This window comes from Rhinatrema bivittatum, chromosome 2 (genome assembly GCF_901001135.1).
Source record: "Rhinatrema bivittatum chromosome 2, aRhiBiv1.1, whole genome shotgun sequence".
NCBI classification, from domain to species: Eukaryota; Metazoa; Chordata; class Amphibia; order Gymnophiona; family Rhinatrematidae; genus Rhinatrema; species Rhinatrema bivittatum.
Window position 1 is genome coordinate 70165931 of NC_042616.1, and position 15055 is coordinate 70180985.

A 15055-nucleotide genomic window follows, 5' to 3' on the forward strand; every position below is an offset into this window, starting at 1 on the left:
CACTTATTTTTGCCGCACATGCCAAAAAAATCCACACAGAAAAATCAGCAAGAAGCACATGTCCTATTACATTGGCTCCCCTGACTCCTCACCAGAACAACCAAGAAGTTCAATACCACCAGAATATATGACATACTCTAATTTTTTACAAAAAATGTTGGAAGCTATCCCATTCAGTCTGGAGTGTTATGCAATATATGCTATATATCATGCAGTAGAGCAAATTGCAGTAATATCTCATGATATATGTGATATTTTGCATGGCCCTGCCCAGGTTGCCTCCCCTATTACAATGATCTGTTCTGCATGCAATTTGCATGCATGACAAATGCTAATGCATGCAAAGCAGCTCATTACTAGGCAGTTTTATGCCAATATTTTATTGCAGCCGACTGAGAAAGTGGTCAGCCGCGATAAAATAACACCACCTCCTGGGAATGCAATCATTGTAACATTAGAGCTCCAGAATCCTAATGCGGATTCTGAGGCTCCTACATTACATTTAAAAGGCCCTATAAAATTAAAAAAGTTGCATGGCAAAAAGACAAAGTTGAGTGGGGGTCATGGTTAACCCCCGGCTCAACCCGGGACAACCACTTGAGGCAGCCATGCACTCTCCATGGCCTCCTGCACCCCCAAACTTTTGATCCTTAACAGGAGCCATCGATGGAGCCCACAGTCCACCCTAGCCTCAGGCCCAGTCGGCAGGAGGGGTACGGGGGACAGAGGAAGGGTGTGGAGGTGCAGGGGGCTGAGCTGACACTGAATGACAATGATTTTTTTAATTAGATTTGGGGGCTGGAGCACTATACACTCAATGATTTAGGGGTCTTATTGGGGTGGGGAGTGGAGGGGAATCTTGGAGGCCCTATTCCCTATGGGAAAGGGGTGGGGAACCTTGGTGGCCCTATTACATAAGAACATAAGAAATTGCCATGCTGAGTCAGACCAAGGGTCCATCAAGCCCAGCATCCTGTTTCCAACAGAGGCCAAACCAGGTCACAGGAACCTGGCAAGTACCCAAACACCAAGAAGATCCCATGCAAATTAGTAACACATAAGATGACAGACGGGTCTGTAGCACTATTCCCTATGGTAAGGAGGGTAGGGGGGACATGGACTTTTTCGTTGACTGGGTTTGGGGGGGCCAGAGCATCATCGCACGTGGACTTCTTTTTAAAACTTCTGGATGTCAGCAGCCCCAGTTTGAGCTGGGAGCCAGCCATGATCCCTGTTCAACTTTTCATTTTGCCACACCACTTTTTTTTAAGGCAGCGGCCCTTTAAAATGATGGAAGTCCCTTGAGGATAGGGCCACCATTGTACCTAAAGGGCCACTAGCCGTGATCTTTTGTTCCATGGCATTTGGCCGCAAAACAAAAAAGCTTGTCATCAAGCTGCAATATTTTTTCAGGGGGGACCACTATCACAGTGCCACTCCCCCCCCCCCCCCCATTTGTGAGAGTGGGACCCCTCCTGTGAAAAAACATTGCAGCTTAGTGGATCTAGGCCTTAGGTAGGAAAAAGACTTCATTTTTTCAAATCTAAATGGAGTCTAATAACAACAGTGGATTTTGAAGATTACAAACAATGGGTAACCAACATGGGCCCTAACTTTTAAGGACTGGGATACTGATATGCAGACATAAGTGAAAAAGTACAGGACTGCTTCGAAGGCCAAGTCCACAGGCAAACCACATCAGTACTGTCTGAATTTTTAAGAAGGCTCATCAAATAACCGCACACAGCAACAGTTTCTACCTCTAAGAGAAACATGGGGGTAACCTGTGTGGCAGATACTAGCTTGCTGGGCAGACTGGATGGACCATTTGGTCCCTTTCTGCCATCCTTACCATGTTGCTATGTTAGGAGAGGAAGGCCTGTAGCAAGGGTGAGGACATCAGAAAATTTCACAAGGACAGCAAAAGAAACCCAAAAAGCCAAGAGAGGAGAGACATAAAAACTCTTGAGTGTTATCCGTAAAGTTGTTGCACTGTCAGTTAATTGTGTATTTAGAGACAGGAACTGTCAGAGACAGGAGAGCCTGTAGCTCTGTTAAGAGAGTGGCTGGGACTCTTTAGAGGAGAGGTCACTGCATTTAGAGCAGGAAACCCATGCTGGGGGCAGGGGGAACACCCTGGTGAAAAAGCTAGGAGACCAAACCACCAACAGGACCAGGAGGGGCGACTGCACCAAGGGAGGGCCGGAGATATCTGACTTTGCCTGCCAGTGCCTGCGCACGGCTGGAAATCAGCCAGCGTGCTGCGGATCAGCCACTGTTGTCTGAATTGAGCAAAGATCCCCGGGGCTGCAATGGTGCAGCACAGAGAGCTAAAACGCCTCTTGCCTGGGGAACAGCGAGACCAAGAAACCGAGAATAAGCAGTGTTACATGCTGTCACTGAAAACCATGGCCTCAGGGGCAAGAAGGGGAGAATGTGTAACAATATTCAAAAACAGATTTGTTCTTGGAACCCATCCACAATTCTTTGCAAAGGTGGTCTCGCAATTTCATCTGGACCAAGCAATAAATTTGCCAACTTTCTTTCCAAAGCCACATACAATCCTTACATATGTGCCCTAAATTGCAGAAGAGTAGAGATGTGAATCGTGTGCCCGATCGTCTTAACGATCGGGTTCGGCTAGAGGGGGGAAAAATCTGATCGTGGGTGATGTGGGTGATCAGTGCTTGCAGGTGAGGAGGCTAGGTGGTGCTGCAGTTAAAAAAAAAAAAGGAAGATAGAGCCAGAGACTCAGGCTAGCCTGGTGGTCTGTGGAGCACTTGGTTTGGCTTCCAGGGCCTGGACTCTGCTCCCTGGGCTGGCTGGGGCTGGAAATACTCTACAGGTAGCGCTCACAACCCCAGGGGCGAGGGAGTCTCAGCCTTCGTTCCGTGGTGACGCTGAGTGGTTGGATGCAGAGCCCCCCACTGCTCCACATTCCAGAGGGAGCTTCCGTGAATAGTGCGTGGCAGTCGGCCACGGATCGTAGCTGTGATGGCGGGGTTAAAGAAGAGTGGGAAGACAAAGCAAACAGGGGCAAAAATCCTGGGTAGTTACATGCGGCCCGCCCCTTGGTCCAGATTATGGATTACCCCTATGCTTGAGGTGGGGAGTACCACGTGAGAAATTATATTTTCTAACATGTTTTATCTTTGGGTTCATGGCCTGAATGGGGATGAGATAGTGTCCCGGTCATCCCAATACCACAGTTCTGTGCCCTTCCCATACAACTTCTTACTTGTGGCACCACAGACTAGATAAAATCATCACCCCAGAATAAAACAAAAATGAACCCTTTTACTAATATTGTGAGGTCCGACCCTTTAAAATTAACCCCTTACCTTCCCCCACCCTCCCGAACCCCCCCAAAACTTTTTACGATTACCTGGTGGTCCAATGGGGGCGCGGGGACCGGTCTCCCACTCTCGGGCCATCGGCGCTATTTTGGCTGCCACTCAAAAATGGCGCCGATGGCCCGATTAAAAAAAAACCCCACCCGCCCTTTAAAAACGACCCCTTAGCTCAGTGAAAACAACAAAGCAAGGAACGCTGAACAAAAATTAAAAAGAGAGAAAAAAGGCTCCCATCCCCTTTCCAGCCCTCCCCCCACTTTCCTTAATAGAAGGAGAGGTGGCTCTATGATTTTCACTCACTGGGAGAGCTGAACATACAGCTTGGCTGCTTACTGATGATTTCACAATTGGGGTGAAGGAATAAGTCTTCATGAAGACACCCCTCTTAGCTCCCTGCCAAATAGGGACCTCAAGACTAAAAGTCTCGTGAAAGGGTGAACACAAGGGAAGAGAGTGGAAAATAGTAATGACAAAGAGAGTGAACATAAGAACATAAGAAATTGCCATGCTGGGTCAGACCAAGGGTCCATCAAGCCTAGCATCCTGTTTCCAACAGAGGCCAAAACCAGGCCACAAGAACCTGGCAATTACCCAAACACTAAAAAGATCCCATGCTACTGATGCAATTAATAGCAGTGGCCATTCCCTAAGTAAACTTGATTGATAGCAGTTAATGGACTTCTCCAAGAACTTATTCAAACCTTTTTTGAATCCAGCTACACTAACTGCATTGACCACATCATCTGGCAACAAATTCCAGAGCTTAATTGTGAGTTGAGTGAAAAAGAATTTTCTCTGATTAGTCTTCAATGTGCTACTTGCTAACCTCATGGAATGCCCCCTAGTCCTTCTATTATCTGAAAGTGTAAATAACTGATTCTTTTAACCAGTCTGTAATCCACAAAAGGCATCGCCTCCTATCCCATGACTTTTTAGTTTTCTTAGAAGCCTCTCATGAGGGACTATGTCAAACGCCTTCTGAAAATCCAAATACACTATATCTACCAGTTCACATATATCCACATGTTTATTAACCCCTTCAAAAAAATGAAGATGATTTGTTAGGCAAGACTTTCCTTGGGTAAATCCATGTTGACTCTGTTCCATTAATCCATATCTTTCTATATGCTCTACGATTTTGATCTTTAGAATAGTTTCCACTATTTTCCCAGCACTGAAGTCAGGCTCACTGGTCTATAGTTACCCGGATTTGAGGAAAAAACAGCAGGTTGACAAGCAGAGCCTTTTGTTGAGTTTCATCAGCAAAACACAGAAACCTCTATTAAATTATAACCCATGTGCTCATACTATGCGATGCCGGTCATGCTGTGACATGGCAGAAGAAAAAAGCCCTCACAGGGGTTGACAGAATTTAACTGATGTGCAGTGTGTGCCACAGTGATCTCACTAAATGCTGAATTTTTTTTTTACCTTTAACTTGAAGGTTTGCTTTGGATTCTGCAGTTTCAGCAGCAAATTTGATCTCTCCCACATCTTCGGCCCGCACACTTTTGAAAATTAATGCATAGGTCCTTCCTGTAACAAGAAAATAACAGGGGCCCACTGAGTGACAAAGCTTGCATTCCACTGGCTCAAACCTTTGACCTTCCTATTAACTACCCATGAGGCCACACCACTTTCCAGCTCCCCTTTGTCTGTGAGCTTGTCTCTGCTACACTGAATGATCCTGGTGCATAAGCACACCGCAAACTCCTTTCTGCATGCAGAATTCCTGGTCGCCTTGCCCAAGATAGGAGGGGATACAGGGGAAGAGAAGCAGTCTGTCTAATGTTGGGAAGGCTGAGAAGTCCACAAGTCCTATATACCTAGGTTTAAAGTATTGAATATGAATAAAACAAAAATAATTTTGTTAGAAAGAAAATGCAGACAAGAGGAACTTCCTTCTTTAATTACTGATAATGACACAAAAATTAAACCTTCCTTTTATGCCAGAGATTTAGGAGTCACAGTTGATTCAGAATTATCCTGGAGCAAGCATATTGCAACCAAAGTAAAAGATGGTTATTTTAAATTGTTAACACTTCGAAAACTAAAGCCTCTACTAGAACCTAATGATTTTAGATCGGTCCTTCAGGCTCTCCTGTTCGCCAACATAGGCTATTGTAACACCCTTTTATTAGGGTTTCCACTCAACGCTGTTCGACATTTACAAATTCTACAGAATGCTGCGGCTCGTGTCTTAACAGGCACAAAAAAGAGTGATCATATAACTCCTATACTTGTATCTCTACATTGGCTGCCATTATAATTTATCGCATACAGTATTAAACCGCATGCATAATTCATAATATAGTCTATGGCTCAAATATTGAATGGCTGAAACAACAATATGCTTGCACGTACCACAGAGGAATCTACGGTCAGCCAACAAAGGATTGTTAACAGTACCTACAATCAAATCGGCTAAATTCTGACAAGTTCGTGAAAGAGCAATATCTATAGCAGGTCCAAAACTATGGAACACTCTGCTCAGATTGCAAGCCGATATTAAAAAATTTAATGTATATCTCAAAACGTGGCTGTTTAAATGCGCCTACACAGAAACACAGTGACAGCAGAATCTGGTTTTAACACAGCACATTGTTATTTTGTATTTTATTGTTTTATCTTCCTGCACTTTAACTAATTTTAAAGCTTATTTTAGTATTTATGATTATTGATGCTTCATTGATTATTAAGTATTTTATATTATTTTACGTATTGTGTTTTCTTGCTTTAATTTATTGTTCACCGTTATGATGGTTTTACCGAGATGACGGTATAAAAAATAAACAAACCTTAAACCTTATTCTGCAGCTAACATGGTGGCTGAGCGGCAATGCTATTCATTGACCGGGCTCAGTTCCTGAGCTGGGACTCTGCTCAAGATGGCCATGCTTTAAAGGTAATGCTTTCAGTTACCATAGGAGGAGGAAGTCATGGCCATGTCTAGCGGCTAGAATCAGGGATCACGACTGCACACTCTGAAAGGGTACGCGACTCCATGGCCACTGCCCAAGGACCATAGCCGCAATGGCCAGCTTAAAACAGGAGGGAGAAGGATGCAAATGAAGGCTTATGGCACAGATTCCCAGCTTGGGTTATGTTTGAGCTAGAAGAATAAAAGAAAAGGCGAAAACTGTTGGGTTAAAAAAAAAAGTCTTCTATATTTGGAAGCTAAAATAATAGTAATACAAATTCAATTTGAAAAGAAGAAAGCAGTTTGCTTTTTTTACTTCCACTCTCCTATTTCTGCAGGCATTTGCAAGTCAAAAACGCCTTCAGATTGTGCTGAATCGAATCTCCAGCCAGATCCAGCAGCATCATCCACCGCGGCGGGTTTGATGAACCAACGCTCAGTGAATTTTAATATAGCAACCTCATGGCTTGGGTCCTCAGAGTGAGAGGAGGATTCTACACTCATCCCCACCATCCTCTTACCTTCCTGACGCATCTTAATGCTATCCCCAGCCTTCAGCTTCGTGTTGTTCTTGTACCACTGGGCTTGGACCTCGTCGTGTGAGATCTCGCAGATGAAGGATGCACTCTCCTTTTCCACGACTTCCACATCTTCCAGTGGTTTCACAATTCTGATGTCCCGAGCTGATGGATTGCAACAACAGTGGATATTTATCATTTGATTGCCATGTTTCCTCCTTTCTTGCTTTATAGTAACTTAACTTCCATTTCAGGTTTGCTGACTTTAAAATATCTTTTCTCAGATCTTGTGGCAACCCAGTTAAGCATCCCTTAATTCCCCTATGGCCATGCTGAGATTCAGCTTGGAAATGCTAATTCTAATTTGGGGTTAGAATTTAAAAGTTTGATTATTAGCAGACCATGCATTTGGAAGGAAGATTTCAGAAGCCATTGAGGTACATAAATAATGATTTACCTGGGTAAAATGACTGACTGAAAATCGTCCATCTCTTACCCAGTTAAAAGTTCGCACAGGTATGAAAATCAGAAGTATTCTTACCCAGGAAAGAAAAAGTCATTCCCAGGGGCACGTTCAGGTTGCAGGGGAGGGAAATAACACAGAGAGATTGCATATTCAGCTCTACATGCGCTATTTTCAAGGGGAAGAAGCACCCTCAGAAAAAGAGGGTGCAAAATGTCTGCGGGACCTTTTTTTTGCCTCCCCGAGGCAGTTATCAAAGGGAAAGGGATTGTCAGACTTTTCCCTGTATGAAAAAAATGATACAAAGCCAGCAGGCAAAACTGGGCCTGCAGACTTTGCATCAGTGTGCCTGGTTTTGAAGACTTCCCCCCTGATTCTGAACTCACAGCCAAAAAGGCCGAAGGAGCGAACGTTTGCTGTGGACACCATAAAGCTGGCATCCTAGTGATGTCTCACATTTTCCCGTAAGGTTTGCCTTTCAGCTTTCACCCTTGCACTTGATGTCTGTCTGGCGTTCTCGCTAGTTGAACCAGTTCAGGGCCGGATTTCCCATGAGGCAGAGTAAGGTCCTGCCTAATGGGAACCTCGATTCTGCAGCTTCAGAGGGAAAACCCCCCTCTTGTGCCTACAGCTTGAAGTTACGTTCCTTGCTGTGTAGCAGTCACCACTGTAAGCTAATTCAAATGTATTTGTTTTTAAGTTGATCGTAACCCGTCCTGAGGCTAGTCTTGGTACAAGGCAGAATATCAAATGTCTGTAAGTAAACAGAAATTTCTATATTGACCCCCTTCCTATTTCTTACACTACATTTGACGCAATTGAGCAATTATATTATGACCGTCATACTAGGTATAATTGTGTGGTTTTTCAGCCATGGTCACTCCACCTTATATATAATCATCGGTCAGTCCATGTAATTTTTAAGTATTTTCTTGTGTTGATTACACCCGTGAAAACAATTCTTAACGATTTTTTCATAAATCTCAATAACAAATTCCCAAAATTCGTGTATTCATACGTCTTCAAATACTAGTATTCAATTTGGTACTTATCTCATCTTGACACGCTTATTTTCTTGCTGGAAACCAACCATGAACGTTCTGCCAGCATATATCTCAACGATGTGGCCTTTCGACACCGTACCGTGTTTCGGACTTTACCATGTCCTTCATCAAGGGCTATATATCTGCGTATTTAGAGCAGCATGGCGTTTCTCGGCATGTTCCTTGTAGCTTCACCTTACGGTACGGTGTCGAAAGGCCACAACGTTGAGATATATGCTGGCAGAACGTTCATGGTTGGTTTCCAGCAAGAAAATAAGCGTGTCAAGATGAGATAAGTACCAAATTGAATACTAGTATTTGAAGGCGTATGAATACACGAATTTTGGGAATTTGTTATTGAGATTTATGAAAAAATCGTTAAGAATTGTTTTCACGGGTGTAATCAACACAAGAAAATACTTAAAAATTACATGAACTGACCGATGATTATATATAAAGTGGAGTGACCATGGCTGAAAAACCACAGAATGATACCTAGTATGACGGTCATAATATAATTGCTCAATTGCGTCAAATGTAGTGTAAGAAATAGGAAGAGGGTCAATATAGAAATTTGTGTATCCATCGTGACCTCTCCGAACTGTATTCGATCTTGCTAAGCATCGTTTTTGGTGTAAGTAAACAGAGGCATGCCAGAGGTAAATCCAGTGCTATGTGCATTGTAGCTCCTGGTAGGAGTGATGTAATCAAGTTTTCTTGTCTCTTCCATTTTGTCTCTCCTTTGAACCCATTGTCCCTGAATTCAGGGATGGCCTAATATCAATATCACCACCCGTTATCCCTGTAACCCGGTATAATAACATACTGAATAAGCAGTAAACCGGTATAATCACATACTGAATAACCAATACTAATATTAAAAATAGCACATTGACAAAAATTATTGGTTTTCCCGAGGAAATTAGGGTTGACGGGTTTATCGCCATAGGAGCCTAGGGTTCAAAGGGTGAGTGAATCAAGGAGTCAGTCCTACCCTGAAAAAGACCGCAGGAGCTAGTCAGAACTTCGGATAAAATATCTAGCAGAATATCATTTCTATTCTCTGAGAAATGATGATTTATTTATTTTTATTTTATTTAACAGCTTTTAATATACCGGTGTTCGTGCAAGCACATCACGCCGGTTTACAATAAACTTGAGAAAGGAGGAAATTACAAAAAACAGGGAGTGGGGGAGTGGAGCAGGAGCGAAAAGAGGGGGGGGGGAGAGGGGGGAGAGAGGTAAAGGAGGAAAGACAGCAGCTGAGAAAGGTACAAGGAACATATCAGTATTTACAGGATAGGTTGCTTAATGAGGTTAGAACAAGGTTGATTTTTTACAGCGGTTAATGATCAACTATTCCCATAATAATTGTTAAAAACTTAGATTTCATGACCATATGTTCACAGTCTCAGAGTTACGGTTTAGCAAAGATATTAAGAGGTCCATGTGCTAAAACTCACACTCTTTTTTTTCTCAAAGCATTTTATTATTGCTCAATTTTTTTAGCATGCATGAGCATAATATTTTAGCCTGCATCTTAAAAGTCCACTTAACATACGATGCACTACATTTTTTTGCATGCCTCCTATAAAGAGCCCTTTTTGGTGGGAATCCCAAAAAGTGTAGCATGCACATGGTGCCTGTTGAAATCTCCCATGCTAACTGGCTCAGAGTGTTAGGAGGTTATCATTCTCCCACCATCTCAAGGTCGGGCATTCCAATCCAGATATAGGACTCTGTGGTGATTTTCTGCCAGATTATTCTAGGTCACTCACCTAGAAGCTTTTAGAACTTGCTTTCTTTTCTCAATTGCAGCTGGAGAAGAAGTTGGAGGTCGCCATTGGTCCTGACTTGCTATCTCATTTTTAGAACATTACCATTGCCTGGACTCTCCCCTTCAAAACCAGGACCCGTGACACATGTCTTGACCCCCTCTCAAAATGTGAATCACTCTCAGACTGCTGTAGCAGCCAGCCGTGGCCGCCCGCGGCTGGCCCCTCCTACCTCTCTTCGTGGCGACAGGGCCGCCAGTGACGCCACAGCAGCGGCAGGGAAGCACTCGCATGCCAGGCTCCTGCTCTCCTCTCTCGGTCCGCTCTCAGGGCTGAATCCCTACAGGGTCCTCCGGCGGGGATGGGGGGCGTTCTTCCTCTCATGGCGTCGGGCGCACTGGTGCGTTTCCGGGATCGGGCTTGGCCTGCTCTGCCCTTAGGCGCGAGGCCGCGCCTCCTGAAGAGATTTAAAGGGGCCTCGTCCTCTAAAGTGGTTTCAGCTGAGCCAGTAGGGTCAGGCTCAGGGAGGTATTTAAGGAGACTTCTTCCTTCCATTCAGTGACTTGGCAACAAGTCTGCTCACACCCCATGAGTCTTCTGGTGCCTCTGTATCAGTACCTCTGTCTCTGTTCCTGGATGATTCTGGTGTTTGACTTTGGACTGGCAAGTGGTGATTCTGGTGTTTGACTTTGGACTGGCAAGTGGTAATTCTCTGGCGTTTGACTTCGGTCTGGCAAGCAGCGAATCTCTGTCATCGGATCTTGGACTGGAGTTTGACGAGTCTTCTCTCTTCAAGGGTCACCTAAGTACCAGCGGTCCGGGTTGCTACGGGCTCCTCCAGGGGGGACCACGGGCTTCCAAGGGTGAAGATCCAGCTGACCCTTGCTTCCACGCTACGAGACCTCCTCCTCTCAAGGTTCGCCTAAGTCCCAGCCATCCGGGTCTCTACGGGCTCCTCCTGGGGGGACCACGGGCTTCCAGGGGTGAAGATCTACTAGTTTCCACCTTGCTTCAGCCTCACCATTTGACGGGGGAACCCGGGGGCTCGTCTGCTCGGGTAGTATCAACTCCTCCTCGGACTAGGGTTCACATCTTCTCAATTTCATAACACAGACCAAAGCCTCCTCAAGATCCAGGCTGCCCTCAAGATAGCCCCAACCCCAAAGACCCAAACCCCCTTTCAAGAACCAGAGCACCATGAAGACCATGACCCCCAATCCCCTTTTCCCCTTTCCTTCCCTTCAAAATAAGTCCTTATCATTCCGGAGCATCCTGTTCATCACCAGAAGAAGGGATGAGAGCGTACTCCTGCTGGCAAGGCACATTACTCAATAGACTGCAGGAATGCTGGCCAGAAGACTCTCGCATCCCTCCTGCTAGTGAAAATCAGAATCTCCAGGAATTGTAAGGGCTCATTCCAGAGAGGCGTTGGGGAAGGCGGCATCAGAGGATGGTTTGTGGCCTATGGGGGGACTGCCTTGAAAGAATACTTGGTCTTCAGGGGGATTTACCTATCAGGGGATCTGAATCTTGAGAGGGGTTGTCTCAGTATGGATCCAAAGTTGTATAGGACAGGGGTTCTAACCTTGATGGTGTATATGTGGGGGGGGGGGGGGGCAGCGCTGGGAGTGATAAAATACCTTGTGCTAACCAGCCATTTTACATTGGGGATTTCAACATGCAATATAAACACTACAGATTTAACACCCTGGTCTAAGGCAGGTATTAAAGTTTAGGCCTCAAAGAGAAAATGCATATCATGCTATTTCACACATTTTTACGCTCACCAGCCGCAGGAATGCGCGGCCAGCCTCCCTCACCTGCCGGGGTCCCGGTGCTGAGCCACCCTCCCTTGCGGCAGCAAGAAGATGCCGCCGCTGCAATCCTTCGCAGTCGCTGGGAACGCTGCCGGTCCCCCAAACCTGACTGCAGTATAGGCGCATACGAGCGCCTCACGTCGGGCCTTAAAGGGACTGCAGCGGGAAAGGTTCCCGCAGTTCCCAGCTGACGTCATCAAGCAGGGACTATTTCAGCCGAGTCCCTGCTCTCCAGCCTTGCCTCTGCAACAGGTCTCCTGAAGCTACTGGCTGCGTTAGTTTTGCTCCTCATTCCTGATTCCTGTCCCTCTCCATACCCATCCTGCTCCTCGCCCTCTCAACTGATTCTTGGTCTCAACCCCTGGATTACTTGTTGGATTTCACTGTTAGCTGCCTGCCTCAACCTCGGACCGGTATCTGGATTCTCTTGTCTGCTGCCCATCTTGACCCTTGGGACTGTTTGCTGGACTCCGCTGCTAGTCGCCTGCCTTGTCTTTGGACCGATACTGGATCTTGCCATCTGCTGCTGGCCTTGACCTCAGGCTGGCACTGAGATCCACCTCCCGAAGACAAGAGCCTGGGAAGTCCTCTCTCAGATAGGACCTTACTCGTCTCGGCTCGGGGGTCCACAGTCGCAACACACACAGAGGCTAAATCCTAAAGTTGCATTCAACATTTCCTCATTCAAATGCCAATATATACTAATTTTAGCACATACCTGCTAACATGTTGGGGGACTGGTTTGGTGCACACACAGGGATGATAACTTTTAAAGAAATGTACACAAGCCCATATATGTACTTATATGGCTGCATGCAGATTTACTCTTATATTTTATAAAATATGCATAAATCTATCCTGCAACATTCCTGCATATGTAGAGATACGCATGAATATAGAATTAACTTAGCTGGATAAGTCACAAAAAAAGTACTACTTATCTGGCTAAGTAAGATAGCCAGATAAGGCACAAAAAGTGCTATTTATCCGACTGTTACTTAAAATGATATATGCAGATAATTTATCTGTGAAAATCAGGCAGAACTTACTCATATAAATCCCTATTTACGCATGTAAGTTGGGACATTTTCTAACATGCACATGTCAAGGAAATTATCAATTATACCAATTAGTCCACCATTTCACCCAGTCCTTCCCCGGGTCATCGAGAACCTTCTGGTTCTCGAGCCTGAGCTTCCCCCACTCACCCAGCCCTCCCACTTGGCCAATAGTATAATATCAACGCTTGAGATCACTTTCACAAGATAATGAGCAGGTATAAAATTACATGTGTAAGTTGCCAAAACTACACGCTCATCTTTTAAAATGGCAACTTAGGAGCGTATAGGTTGGCCTTGTCCCAGATCGCACCTACATTGCTTCTTCACAGGAGGAAATTTGCCTGTGAACCCTTATTCACAAGCATATCTTTGCTGTTTATAAAATAGCATGTAAGCGAGAAGGGAGAGAATAAGACCATAGGCCCTTTGATTTCCTTTTTTTTTTTATAACATTCTGACAGTTTCTTACCTGGGTATCTTTAGAAAATATCTGGATTAAGTAGGAAGTCATCCAGACACCCAAGACTAGATAATTAAAAACCCTAAATGGCTACATTCATGTATGCAGATAACTTTAGGCTGCAATATTCAGAGAGACTTTATCCCGCTGAATATTTGGGACAAGTTTTCCAGCTAATTTTAGCTGGGTAACTTGTCCAACATCCGGCCTACTGAATATGACACTCCCCCCCCTCCCCCATATTGAAAATCAACTGGAGCTAAAATTGGATAGATGGTATAGAAATTCAAACAAATTCAATAAATTACAAAACTGCAGTTCCACTGGAACTCATACCATGCTATAATCCATTTGGTTTCAGTTTGACAGCAAGTTGTTCACACATTCCTAGGGGAAGCTCAGAACTCACCTATCGAGGGAAACTATTCCTCTCTACCCAGCCTGAGAGTGGAATCCCGCGGTTGATTCACACCTACCATGAACAGTAAGGCTGGCTGAGCTCTTGTCATCAACGGCATCGCACACGTAGGTTCCCTGATCATCATAGTCACACTTATGAATGATGAGGCTTCTCTTTCGTTCTTGTGAAATAATGCCAATCTTTTTGCTAGGGCGCAGTGGTGATCCATTCTGAGCGAGAAATAAAAACATTAAGATTGTAAAGTCAAACAGCCTTAACCAAACCGCATTCTAAACACTACGGGCCAGGTTTAAGGCTCAGCCTACGTCCCACCGAAATATTCAAGCTTCTTTCAGACTGCACACTGTTTTCTGCCTATGGCCAAATTTATGCCTTATGCCAAAACCTGCACAAGTTGAATGCTTTGCCATGTGTTTGCAGATTTATTTCCTGGAATTTTCTAACTCATGGGGATTTAAGTGAAGGATTTTTTATTAGCACAAACCTTAAATTTTATATAACTGATAAACTTGTTGCTCAGGCAAAATTACTCATAGTTTTGTAATTTCCCTCCTCTCCCCTAATCCTTAAATCTGACCCTGCTGTCAATCACAGTGCGCTCTTACCTCAGTTACTGTTTATGGTTTTTTGGGGGTTTTTTTTTTTACAAACTTGCATTGTTATGAGTGTGCACCCTTGTTTGGATTTAGAAATCACAAACTTGGAAAAAACACAAGAGCACAAATAGCAGAGGCAAGTGCACAACTCAGCCAACTGCTCAATCATCTGATTTGCTCAAGTGAAAAGTGAGGCCTAAAACTTTCCTAATGAATATTATATGTGAAATAGTCCTGTAGGCCAACAAATGGGCTGATAAACTGGGAAAAAAAAGCAGCGCCATCTCTTGCACCATGCTATGTAGCACAGAAAGACACCATCACAAAAAACTGTGTTAACAGAGTCATGTACCTTAAGCCACTTCACTTCCACATTCGGCCTTGAGAGTTCACACACAAATGTCACCTTGTCTTTCTCAGGGACTTTGAGGTCTTCCAATTTTTGGATGATTTTCACAGGAGACTCTGTCAAAACAGAAATGAGAACAGAGAAGTTATTATTTAAAAGATCTAAATATATATATATACCTGAAGAAGAGGCAGGATATGAAAGAGGTAACCATATTTCAATGAAAAGTTGTAGGGCTGGGTCAGGGGCAATGCTGCACGGTGCCACGTGGAAGGTCCT

General features: G+C 44.4%; 1 protein-coding gene across 11 annotated transcripts in view; it reads right to left on the bottom strand.

Annotated features, from left to right (window-relative positions):
• OBSCN (obscurin, cytoskeletal calmodulin and titin-interacting RhoGEF) overlaps nucleotides 1-15055 on the bottom strand; it is a 745212-nt gene that overhangs the window by 492064 nt on the left and 238093 nt on the right. For all 11 annotated transcript variants that reach the window (XM_029588301.1, XM_029588307.1, XM_029588308.1 and 8 more), the window contains 4 exons: nucleotides 14780-14892; nucleotides 13887-14040; nucleotides 6795-6956; nucleotides 4785-4889 (listed from right to left, as the gene is read on the bottom strand). In XM_029588301.1, the coding sequence (XP_029444161.1) occupies nucleotides 4785-4889; nucleotides 6795-6956; nucleotides 13887-14040; nucleotides 14780-14892 (534 nt within the window). The remainder of the gene's footprint in view (nucleotides 1-4784; nucleotides 4890-6794; nucleotides 6957-13886; nucleotides 14041-14779; nucleotides 14893-15055) is intronic.